Below are 12,781 nucleotides of genomic sequence, written 5' to 3' on the forward strand. Positions count from 1 at the left end.
GCCCCCCCAGGCGGTGGACGGAGGAGGCCCTGCTGCCCCCCCCACGCGAAGATTCAGCCCCCTTTCTTTGTTCTCGCCCAGCCTTTTGCCGCCTGCTCTGAGCCCCCCCCCCCTTCTGCTCTTGTTCACCTGGATGAAGAAGGAGGCGGAAGATCCAGGGGGTCCCGGCCGCTGAGCCCCGAGATGGAGAGCCGGGCCGGGGAGTCCCAGCCAGAGACCGGCGCCCAGGCAGAAGGCTTCCTCCAGAGCCAGGCGGGGGACGTGAAGCGGGAAGAGCAGGTGAGGGACCCCCAGAGATGTGGGGGAGGCTGTCCTCATGACCCCCCTCCTTCCCCAGGGCTTCAGATTTCAGGAAACCATCCAAAGAAGAGCCCACTTGGCCCCCTTTCCCAAACATTCCCTGGCCCCCTTCCTTTCCTGACCCCTTTCCTTCTCCCTTCTGTTTCAGGACCCATTGGAAGAAGAAAAAGAGGCTCCAGCAGTGCCGTGGCAGAGGTTACTCCATGGGGAGGTCAAGCAGGAGGGCGATGGAGGTGCCCCTTCGCTGGGTAAGGAGGGTGGGTTTAATAGGGGGCATCTTTGAGCTTAGTTTCCTCCTCTTGAGTATTCCTGAAATTCAAGGGCTGCCTCTGCAGTCTGTGGAGAGGGGATGCTTGCTTGCCTTGAGCTTCTCTTGCAATTTAGCAAGGAATATCAGCCATTTTGTAGCCCCAGGCCAGCCCTTGGGATTCCAGCCAGGACAGGGTAGGAGAGAGAGGCCTTTCTTAAAAGGAGCAGATTGTGAAACCTGTAGGAAGAATAATTTATTCTTTTTAGTGCTTTCTTCCCAACAGTTCTCTCAGGGAGCACTCTCCCCCCTTGGGACACCCCCCCCCAAAGCACACATTTATTTTGAACAGCCCATGTTTATTTTATTTATTCATTTAAAATAATTATATGCTGCTTTCCACCCAAATATGTTTCCCGTGGTGGTGTACAACAAACACTTAAAACATTAAAGCTGTCTTTAAAATGTATTTATTAATGTTCAAAAATGAAATGAAAACATACAGACACAATAATAGCTGTTGCAGGCCCTGGACTGCCTTGAGGAAGGAGCAGGGCCTTGAAGGTGGTGGTTCTAAGATGATGCCACCGTCTTCCCTGCCAACCTGGAAAAGTTCCTTCCCTTTCTGCCTTTCACAGGGGGGTTGTTGCAGCTCTTTTGGAAACTATTAGGGGGCTCTAATCTTTTATATGTTGATGAGTTCCGTTTTGATGTTGGTCTTGAGGCCCTGTGTTCTGTGAATCTCACAGCTAGATTTATTTTACGCTGCTGTCTTTTAGAAATTGTTTTATATATTTATTGATGTTTTCAACTGATTTTAAAGTAGGATCCCCTGCTCCCCCCAACCCTTCCACTTGCTTGGCCCAATTCAGGCTAAATTGCGTCCTGCAGTGGCCCCATTCAGCCCCTTGGTGAACATGGGGGTGCTTGCATGCCATCACACGCAGAAAAAAAATCACACAAATGCTGTAAGGTAAGATCCAGGCTCCCAATCTACTGCTGGCGGAATCAGGGGACCTAGAAAACCTATTTTAAAGTAATACGTTTATGTATTTTATATATGTTGTATTCTGCTCAGAGCCCCATCGTGGAGAGAACAGATTAGAAATATAATAAACTAGTTTTTCACTAAGTAAATACATTCATTGATTCTTTCATTATAATCATTATCCTGTAATATGTGCATACTTACTATACCCCTCACATGTAGTTCATTCTACTCCTAATACTAGCTGTGTTAAGGTGGGAGTGGGCAGTGCCACCTGCTCTGCTCCTAATACCAGCTGTGTTAAGGTGGAGGATGGGCATTGCCACCTGATCCACTCCTACTACCAGCTGGCTAAAGGCAGCAGTGGGCATAGCCGCCTGCTCAGTGACATATTCCGGTAGATTGAAGGGGGTGGGCATTGCCACCTGCTCTGCTCCATATCCTGGCTGGGAGAAGGAAAGAAGAGCATGGCCTCTTGCTCTGCGCCTGATCCCAGCCAGGTGAAAGCATGGCATGGGCATTGCCACCTGCTCCACTACTGATCCCAACTGAGTGATGAATGGGGAGGGCACTGCCACCTGCTCCACTTCTGATCCCAGCAAAGTGAAGGAGGCGGGCATTGCCATCTACTCTGCTCCTGATACCATCTGGATGAGAGGGGGTGGGCATTTCCACTTGGTCTGCTCCTAATAACAGCTGGATTATGGCGGGCAGTGGACATTGCCACCTGCTCCGCTGCTAATACCAGCTAAATTCAGGTGGGTGTGGGCATTTCCACCTCCTCTGCGCCTATCCCCACTGGGTTAAGACCGGGGTGGGCATCTCCATCTTCTCTTCTCCTGATTCCAGCTGGGTGAAGGGGAGGCAAGCATTGCCACTTGCTCTGCTCCTTTTATCAGCTGGGTTATAGTGGGGATGGGCATTGCTAGCTGCTCTACTCCTTATACCAGCTAGGTTAAGGCAGGGGGTGGTCATTGCCATCTGCCCCGCTCCTAATATCAGCTGTATTAAGGCAAGGGGTAGGCATTGTCACCTACTCCCATCCTAAAACCAGATGGGTGAAGGGTGTGCAGGCATTGCCACTTGCTCTGCTCCTGATTCTGGCAGGTTGAAGGGGGACAGGCATTGCTGCCACTTGGAGCCTGATTCTGGAAGGGTGAAGGTGGGGCGGGCATTGCCACCTGCTCCCCTCCTGATCCCAACTGTGTGGTGGTGGGGGTGGGCATTGCCACCTGCTCCCCTCCTGATCCCAGCTGGGTGAAGTGGGGCAGGCATTGCCATCTGCTATTCCTGATCTCAGCTGGGTGAAGGGGGGTGGGCATTGCCATCTCCTCTACTCCTAATACCAGCTCCATTATGGCGGGGGATGGGCCCTGCCATGTGCTCCACTCCTAACACCAACTGGGTTAAGGCGAGGGTGGGCATTGCCACCTGCTCAGCTCTTGATCCCAGCTGGCTGAAGGGGGTTGGGCATTGCCACTTGCTCTGTTCCTTTTTTAAAATAGCTTTTTGTTAGTTTTCTCATATAGGAATAGGGGAGGACAAGGGAAAAGGTAGGGAGGGAATATCCAATATATATCATAGAGTCTGCTCGAGTTAGAATTCTCCTTATCTATGTTCTTTCATCATAATGTTTCATCAGACATTTAACTGTGCTTATTAATAATACATTACAGTAGTGTCTTCATATAGTTACTACATTCAAGTCGCTATATTTGTTTTTTATCCATTCATAAAATGGTGTCCATGGGGCTGCAAAATCTTCTTCTATTTGTCCTTTCATTAATGCAGTTAGTTTGTCCATTTCTGCATTTTCCATTATCTTCGCTATCAATTCTTCTTCTCGGGGTATTATTGCTCTTTTCCAGAAGGATGCCAATAGAGTTCTTGCTGCTGTTACTCCATGAATTATAAAATATTTCTGATTTTTTCCAATTTCTTCTGGTACGCAATTTAACAAAAATATCTCAGGTTTAAAAGGGATTGTACATTGTAAAATTTGTTGTAACAGGTTATGCACCATTATCCAGAATTTGTGGACTTCTTTACATGTCCACCACATATGATAAAATGATCCTGTGTAACATTGCCACCTGCTCCCCTCCTGATCCCAACTGTGTGGTGGTGGGGTGGGCATTGCCACCTGCTCCCCTCCTGATCCCAGCTGGGTGAAGTGAGGCAGGCATTGCCATCTGCTATTCCTGATCTCAACTGGGTGAAGGGGGGTGGGCATTACCATCTCCTCCACTCCTAATACCAGCTCGATTATGGTGGGGAGTGGGCACTGCCATGTGCTCCACTCCTAACACTAACTGGGTTAAGGCGGGGGTGGGCATTGCCACCTGCTCAGCTCTTGATCCCAGCTGGCTGAAGGGGGTTGGGCATTGCCACTTGCTCTGTTCCTAATACCAGCTGGGTTAAGGTGGTGGGTGCGGAGAAGTGGGGGCTGGTATTGCCACCTGCTCCCATCCCGATCCCAGTCTGGCTTCCCTCCATGGCATGGTTTCTGGAGCGATATTGTGCCTTGCCTGGGCTTCCCTCCCCAGCAGCACCCTCTGTTGGTGCACCAGGGTATAGAGTGAGTCGTCTGAAACACACGTACTCAATTATATAGTAGGATAATAAAATACTAGTAATAATGACTGCAGATCATCTATTTTCACCTGGGAAAGGAGTCCACATAGAGAAGGGGCTGATCTAATCTCATAGGGAGGGGGTTCCACAGAGTGGGGCAGCCATAACAAGAAAAAGCCCATCCTCTCCAAACACAATGAAATCTATCCCCTCTAGATGTCTTTGCCGAGCAACGGCATATGTACAAGAGAAAGAGACCTTGGAGACATCCAAGGCCAAGTGTATAGAGGGCTTTAACAATGAGAGCTAAACACTTTCCCCCTTCCTTCGTCTCCCTGGCAGGCCCTGGAAGGATGCCGAGTGGATATTCTGGACCTTCCCTTCAGTATAATGGAACAGACATGCACTCTTTGCAACCAGATCAGGTAGGGAACAGTGGGGAGAGGGGATGGGAGACCCCACGTACCCATTCCTCTTCACAACCCCTGTGTCTGAAGGAATCTCTTCCCTTTGTTTCTATCGAAACTGCTGACAAGGAAGGCTGTGAGTGCCACAAGAAACGAAATTTCTTTGGTTCCTGTCAGAGAACTCCTGGCTCATTGCCTTTATCCTTGCTGAAGAGAAAATATTTCCTTCTTCTTTCAGGGTCTGGTGACCTTTGAGGATGTGTCTGTGGATTTCTCGGAGGAGGAGTGGGCCCTGCTGAATCCGGGCCAAAGGGCTCTGCACAGGGAAGTCACGGAGGAGAATTACGGGAACCTGGCCTCTCTCGGTACGACTCTCCCTTTCTGTTCGTTAGTCAAATTGCTCCTATTGCCTGTCACTGAATGCTAGAGAAGTCACCAACTATATAAAATAGAACATCTGGCTTTCTTTATCTCTATCCAGCAAACTGTAAAAAAATTTTTTCGTTATTTGAAGGGAAGCCCTAACGAGAATGCTAAATCCATTTAGAAATGTTCATGAACGGTGGGATCACTAAAAACAGTTTTAAGGGGACAAATCATATCACTAACTTCTTATATAAATAAAACTAAACAATCCCTCAAACAAGAAATAATAAATAGAATTCAAAACACAGAACAGCTACATAAAGAAAGAGGAGGAAAGAAAATATATCAACAGCTCTTAAATGAACGTAAACGTTTGGATAACATTGAAACAGACCAAATACAAAAAAAACCTCTTATTTTTGAAACAGAAATATTGTTTAGTACCCCAAGAACACTCCGCATTATCTCATGGAAAATAAAAGACAAATTGGCTACCAGATACATCAAATCTATTCAAAATTGTACTGGGCAGATATATACTAAATCAAAGGATATAGCTCAAACATTTAAGCAATTTTAGTCGTGACTATACTTAACAAATTCACCAAATATGAAAGACATTAAACAATTCTTACAAAGTCAAAGAATCAAAAAGTTATCTGAAGATCATAGACAAATAATGGAAAACCCTATCACAATACAAGAAGTTAAAGAACAATACAAAACGTAAAAATATCAAAAAAATTTATATATAAAAAAATTATATAATATATATATATATAATATATATATAAATATATAAATATATATAAATTATATAAAATATATATAAAAATATTTATAAAAATATATATAAAAATCTCATTCCTCTGCCAGAATGAGCTTTCTCCTTGCAGACAACAGCACGGTGATTTCCACCGGTTCCTCATATCCCACTGCACAGCTCATCCTTGCCCTTTGTGCTTTTCCTCAAGGACAAAACTGCAGCAGGAAGGGGAAGGGGGAAAGTCCTGCTCTGTGAAGTCCACAAGTGGTCAGATGTGCACTGTCCCCTGGTAGGATGTTGTGCCTATTGGCTGGTTTGCAAGAATTGAACATTCGTTGTGGCTTTTTCCGTCAGAGCAGCTGTAGCACAGTGGTGAAGTGGTTGGGGTGTGAATCCACACACTGCTAGTTGGAGTTCTCTCAGCCCAGCTCTCCAGCTCTGTTGTGGGGATAATAATAACACTGACTTTGTTCACTGTGCTGAGGGGGCACTAGTCTGCTTAGAAGAGCAGTTTATAAGCACAGTTATTAAATAGTTCATGTATTTTTGCTCCTTTAAATAAGGGCTTGTGATTCCCAAACCTGAGAGTGCCTCTTGGCCGAAAGAAGAAGAAGAAGATCCATTCGGAGAGGTTTCCAAGGAGGGAAGCAGCTTGGCAGGTAGCTACTGAGTTGGGAAATCTTCTCTCTCTTTTTCCTGGTTCAAAGCACCAGACAGTGCAAGCAATAACTGATGTTCCTGATGAGGTTATGAATTCCCCTGGCAGTTGTCAATCATATAGCTAATTCCCAAGTGGTTGTAATGTGCAGATTCTTAAATTAGGAAGTCAGGGCCACTTGGGAACAAAACAGATGTTAGCAGAAAAATCTGAATACCAACAAAAATATTGACAATGATTTTTAAAAAAAGCATGTTGCCTTCGCACAATCAACTCAACTTGAGTTTTTTAATTTGTACTTCTTACCTTTTGTGTGTGTGTGTGTGTATGTACAACTGCCTTACATCTTTGGTAACTAATTCTGTGCCTATTTTTATTGTGACGATTCCATGGTGCTGATGAGTTCTTTGGTCAATGTTTATAGTGGGGTTGTTTATTCTTTTAACGAACATTTGCATTGTTTTATCTTGCAAATACCCTCCAGCAAATTTGTTTGCAGATGCAGCATTAAAAATGTTTTCTTTAAAAAAACCCAAAAAACTCTTTTCCCTTTTAGAAGCCATTCAGGCTGTTTGGGAGTCTCTGCAATATTTTTCTTTCTTTCCAATGCAGGACTTGTGGTTGCCTTCACTGATTTCCCCTCCTGGCTAGAAGGAGAAGATCCGTTTGGGCAGGACTCTCAGCAAGGAGCGAGAGCAGCAGGTGACGGTGAGGAACGTGGCGGGAGGGTCCTTCTTTCTCTTAGATCAGGTGATGAATTCTCCTGGCAGATGGGACTCACTTTCTCTCCTTGCAGAGTCCTGGCTCAACACAGACAATGAAATTTGTGCCATGAAGCCAGGCAGCATGTTCCAACAGGAGTCTGCTGCTTATTTCCATTCCCTCACTCCAAACTCCAGTTATTATGGGCTGCACATGCCAATAGGAACCATGGCTGAAGGAGCTGCTTCAGGTCTGGCCAGAGTCTTTGGCCACCAAACCGGACGTGAGTGAGCCCTGGCTGCAAAGGCCTCTGAAGAGCTCAGGAGCAGGAGAGGAGGAGGACAGGGCATCAGCTGGGGGAGGGGGAGTGAAAAGGGGTGATGGGCAGGTTAAAAGGAGGAGAAAGGCAAACTGAGGGCAGAAGGAAGGGAGAGAGAGAGAGAGAGAGAGAGGGAGGGAGGAGGAAGAAGCAGGAATGGAGAAGGTAGACAGCCAAAAGACTGTTATGGGCTGAAAGGGGAGTAAATGGAGGAAGCAATAGGATTCTCGTCTTCCTCAAAACATTATTAGTTAGTAAATCCAACCTTGGCTGATGGTGGAGAACACAGAATGGGGAGAAATGCCTGGGGCATGGAAAGGACTTCAGTAACACCTCCAGATCTCTACGTCCTGCTGTTAAAGAATCCGTTCCCTCCTTGTCTTCCTTCTCGCTGTCCTTGCTCAAGAGGTGGAGGGGAATCCACGTGCGGGAGGGAGGGCTTGCCCCACTTGTCAGCAATAACTTCCGACTGGGGCTGGTACCAAGGAGGAGAAAGGGAAACAGGGTGCCTTCGAAAACAAAGCCATTTGCAAACTTGCCTTGAGTGTTCCCCAAGTGTCTGGCCAGGACTGGAAAGAAGAAGTCTGCTCGGGAAGATTTCTGCCACGCTCTTGCTGACCTCATACCTAATACCCATGTAGGGCTGTCCCTGAGGCACCCTTGGCGGGTGGCTGTTTGTTTCTGATGGGCTACCACCCCTGTCCTATGTAGCATACACCCTGTGTTCATACACTCCTAACTGCGACTCCTGTCTAAGGGACCTTCCCCTTTGGGCTTCCTGGTTCTTGGGCCTTTCTGACCCTTAGGGTGAGGTCCTTCACCTTGGATTTTTGCCTGCACCAAGGCCCAGCCCCGGCTCCTTTCATGTCCATACATTTTGTCTAGATGTGTGTTTTAATACAGGCCCCCATACAAGACCGGCACAAAATTATGTATTTTTTTACCAAGATGCCCTAGGAACCCAATAAATCAATAAATTATTTACTCAAAATATTATTATTCATGTCTTGCTCACCATGTGAATAAAAGATATACAATCAGTCAAATATTTACAATGTGTACATATACAATTACATAAATACACACATATGTCCCATAATAGCTGCAAAGAGACAATGATAATTCTATAACTTCCTATACAAATTTGCTGGAGTAATGACAGTTCTTGGAATGATTCTTCCTCGTGTCCTCACACTCCAAATATGTGGTGATGCCAACAGGATGGTCAGTATGAGGTAAGTGTTCAAAAACAGCAATGTCAGAAGAGCCTGATATGAGCCCTCTGGATCTCCAGGTAGGTGGCAACGAGCCCGCCAGCTTAGAGTTGCTCGTTTCGGTTTCCCTTCATCCTGGCCTCCTCTATGCACATAATAGTCCTAGTCACACTCTCCAGATAGAAACTTTCCAATTCCAATCAACGCTAATTTACAGCAGGTGTAAAAATTTGACTGATTGTATATCTTTTATTCACATGGTGAGCAAGACACGAATAATAATATTTTGAGTAAATAATTTATTGATTTATTGGGTTCCTAGGGCATCTTGCCCTTGGTGGTAATTGGCTTTGTTGGGACCCTTTTCTCTTTTTGTGGCTGTTGGTTGTTATACAAAATTATGTATAACATGGCATTAAAACTGTCTTGCTGAAGCAAGCTGAATAGAGCCTACACTTTAATAATAGCTGTACAGCAGGAAATTGGAGCCAGGCAGTAACCCTGACTGGGACTGCTAATGCAGCTTCCCCCCTCTGCTGTCATGGGCAGAACCCTTGAACTTTCGTTACTCAGCCTTAACCAGGCTTGGTCAACCCTCTTTTACCTATGTCATATAAAAAACTATAGGGAATTACAGAATTAATAAAAAGAAATAAAATGCTGTACCCTCACAGGCATTTCCTTCACCTTCCCTTCCCTGAAATGGACATAAGCCTGAAGGAACTTTTGAAAATGGAGGCTGGTTAAGACATCCTCCATTTGAGAAGTTTGTAGTTCTTTCCCCCGGAAGCTAATTTGCTCTGAGATCGGGGCCTCCCTGCGTATTTATTTAGGGATCCTGAGTCTGTCTATCATATCTCCTGTAACTACTCATTGTAAAAATAGCATCAGTTGGAGGGGAGAGTGAGGAAGAGAGATCAGAGATGAAAAGGAAGTGGAAAGAGGAAACGTGGAGTGGGACGTGGCGGAGGGGGGTTCCTACTTACTGGTTGGATTCTGCAATTTGATGTCCTGGATTGGTTTTCATGAAATTCAAAAGGTACACGAGGAGCAAGCTTTACACAATTCACAGTATTCTGTTGTGATTGTAGCTAAATGGTTGGAGAGAGAGCTTAGAACAGCTAAACGGACTTTGTCATTCCAGAAAGGAAGGTAATAATAATGGGATGAATGGTCTGTATTTAAGCTGCACAGGAATTTTCTGTGCCTTTAGGATCAAATATGGCTCTTTTTTAAAAAAAAGGTGCCATGCTTCTGTTAAGATCCTAGAGGGGTACGTGGAATGCTATAAGTGGCCTCATGTGAAGGGAATGGAAAGCAGAGATCTCAATGGAACTAAAAGGCCTCTGCTTCACAGAGAAGGAAACGAGAGAGGCAATCAGTTGCCATGAATACAAGAGCATCCAAACTGCAGCTTTATGCCAGTGCACTGAAACAATGGCACAACAATCCCTCCTGTGTATGTGTATTTATTCTTGTGAGGTCACTTACAACATAGTAGGGATGTATATATTCAGACATGTAAATGGGCTTTCTTATATGCTACTTCTTTTATCTCTTACTCTGAATTTTTGACAGTTTGGCTCTTTAATTAAAACTGAGAGCCAATTTGGCTTAGTGGTTAAGAGTGGCAGGTCTCTAATCTGGAGAACCAGGTTTGATTCCCCACTCCTCTGCTTGAAGATAACCGGGTGACCTTGGGTCAGTCACAGCTTCTCGGAGCTCTCTCAGCCCCACTGACCTCGCAGGGTGATTGCTGTGAGGATACTAAATAACACATTTTGTAAACTTCTCTGAGAGTGACATAAGTTGTCCCAAAGGGATGAATTGAGTATATTCACTAATTTCTGTCTCCATTTCTTCCTCCTTGGAATTGTTTCCTTATTTCTTCAGGTGAGGGAAGGGAGCACAAGAAAAAACAACAGAACAGAAGAAAAATCAAAGTAAAGCAAAAGCAGCTGAAGAAATGCATTTTATTGAATGGAGCCAATATCGATGTAATTGGTCTTACTGGCCATGAGAGTATCCATACAGGGGAGAAACAATATAAATGTTCAGAATGTGGAAAGGACTTTAATTATAGAACACGACTCACTTCCCATCAGAGAATCCACACAGGGGAGAAGCCATATGAATGCTCTGAATGCGGAAAGTGCTTCAGAGTCAGCAAATACTTAGTTTTACATAAAAGAATCCACACTGGAGAGAAACCCTATAAATGCTCAGAATGTGGAAAGACTTTCACAAACAACTCAGACCTTGTTTCCCATCAGAAAATCCACACAGGAGAAAAACCATATACATGTTCAATATGTGGAAAGAGCATCAGTCGGAAAAGATTCCTGGCTTCCCATCAAAGGATCCACACAGGGGAGAAGCCATATAAATGTTCTGCATGTGGAAAGTGTTTTACACAGAGCTCAGCTTTTGCTTACCATCAAAGAACACATACCGGAGAGAAACCATATAAATGCTTAGAATGTGGAAAGGCTTTCACGAGCAGCTCAGAACTTTCTATCCATCAAAGAAACCACACAGGAGAGAAACCATATAAATGCTCAGAATGTGGAAAGTGTTTCAGGCAGATCTCAGCCCTTGCTGTCCATCGAAGAATCCATACTGGAGAGAAACCACATAAATGCTCAGAATGTGGAAAGGGCTTCAGAGTCAACTCATTACTAGTTGTACATGAAAGACTCCACACTGGGGAGTCTGTGTGTGGAAAGAGCTTCAGACAGAGCACCAACTTGGCATCCCACCTAGCTATCCACGCAGGAGACAACCCATTTAAATGCCCAGAATGTGGAAAGGCTTTCACAAGCAGCTCGTCCCTTGCTTACCATAAAAGAACCCATACCGGAGAGAAACCATATAAATGCTTTCAATGTGGAAAGAGCTTTACTATAAGTTCAGTCCTTTCTTCCCATCAAAGAATCCATACAAGTGAAAAACCACATATATGCTCAAAATGTGGAAAGGCTTTCACAGTGTTGTCAGCCCTTATTTACCATCAAAGAATCCATACTGGAGAGAAACCATATAAATGCTTTGAATGTGGAAAGAGATTCACAGTTAAGCAATTACTAGTTTCCCATCAAAAATTCCACACAAGTGAGAAACCATATCACTGTTCTGAGTGTGGAAAAAACTTCAGTTCAGAAAAAAACCTAGCTTCCCATCAAAGCATCCACACAGGGGAGAAGCCATATAGTTGTTCTGAGTGTGGAAAGAACTTCAGAGAGCAAAGATACCTGACTTACCATCAAAGGATCCATACAGGGGAGAAACCATATAGATGTTCTGAATGTGGAAAGAGCTTCAGAGTCAGCAAATCTCTACTATTACATAAAAGAATCCACACTGGGGAGAAACCATATAACTGTTCAGAATGTGGAAAGTGTTTTAGGCAGAGCTCAGCCCTTGCTATCCATCGAAGAATCCATACTGGAGAGAAGCCATATAAATGCTCAGAGTGTGGAACAAGCTTCAGTAGCAGTACAGGTCTTACTTCCCATCAAAGAATCCACACAGGAGAGAAACCATATAAATGCCCAGAATGTGGCAAGTGTTGCAGGCAGAGCTCAACCCTTGCTATCCATCGAAGAATCCATACTGGAGAGAAGCCATATAAATGCTCAGAGTGTGGAACAAGTTTCAGTAGCAGTACAAGTCTTACTTCACATCAAAGAATCCACACAGGAGAGAAACCATATAAATGCCCAGAATGTGGCAAGTGTTTTAGGCAGAGCTCAACCCTTGCTATCCATCGAAGAATCCATACTGGAGAGAAGCCATATAGATGCTCAGAGTGTGGAACAAGTTTCAGTGGCAGTACAAGTCTTACTTCACATCAAAGAATCCACACAGGAGAGAAACCACATAAATGCCAAGAATGCGGAAAGAGTTTTAGGACAAGTAAAAATCTTAAGTCCCATCAAAGAATGCACACAGGATAGAAACCATATAAATGTTCTGTGTGTCAAAAGAGCTTCAGGCAGAGGTCTGGCCTGGGTTACCATTTAACTATCCACAAAGAGGGGGAAACCATTTAAATGCTCAGAATACAGGAAGAGCTTCAGACCAAGTTTTCCCCTTCTTTTCCATTAAAAAAAATCCACACTACATCTCTACAATTGTTGTGAATGTGGAAGGAGCTTTATTTATGAGTTAAGTCTTACTTTCCATCTAAGAATCCACACAGGAAAGAAACCACGATATGGAAAGAACTTCAGACACCGAT

At 44.6% G+C, this 12,781-nt stretch overlaps 1 protein-coding gene across 1 annotated transcript; it reads left to right on the forward strand.

Moving 5' to 3' along the window:
* The first annotated feature begins 527 nt into the window (after window positions 1–527).
* Window positions 528–12,497, forward strand: LOC129327993 (zinc finger protein 420-like). The gene is made up of 5 exons (XM_054976735.1): window positions 528–548; window positions 4,755–4,881; window positions 6,919–7,014; window positions 7,103–7,291; window positions 10,435–12,497. The coding sequence occupies exons 1-5, from the start codon at window positions 528–530 to the stop codon at window positions 12,495–12,497; spliced, it is 2,496 nt and encodes an 831-aa protein (XP_054832710.1).
* Window positions 12,498–12,781: the final 284 nt, after the last annotated feature.

This window comes from Eublepharis macularius, chromosome 4 (assembly GCF_028583425.1).
Source record: "Eublepharis macularius isolate TG4126 chromosome 4, MPM_Emac_v1.0, whole genome shotgun sequence".
Taxonomy (NCBI): Eukaryota; Metazoa; Chordata; class Lepidosauria; order Squamata; family Eublepharidae; genus Eublepharis; species Eublepharis macularius.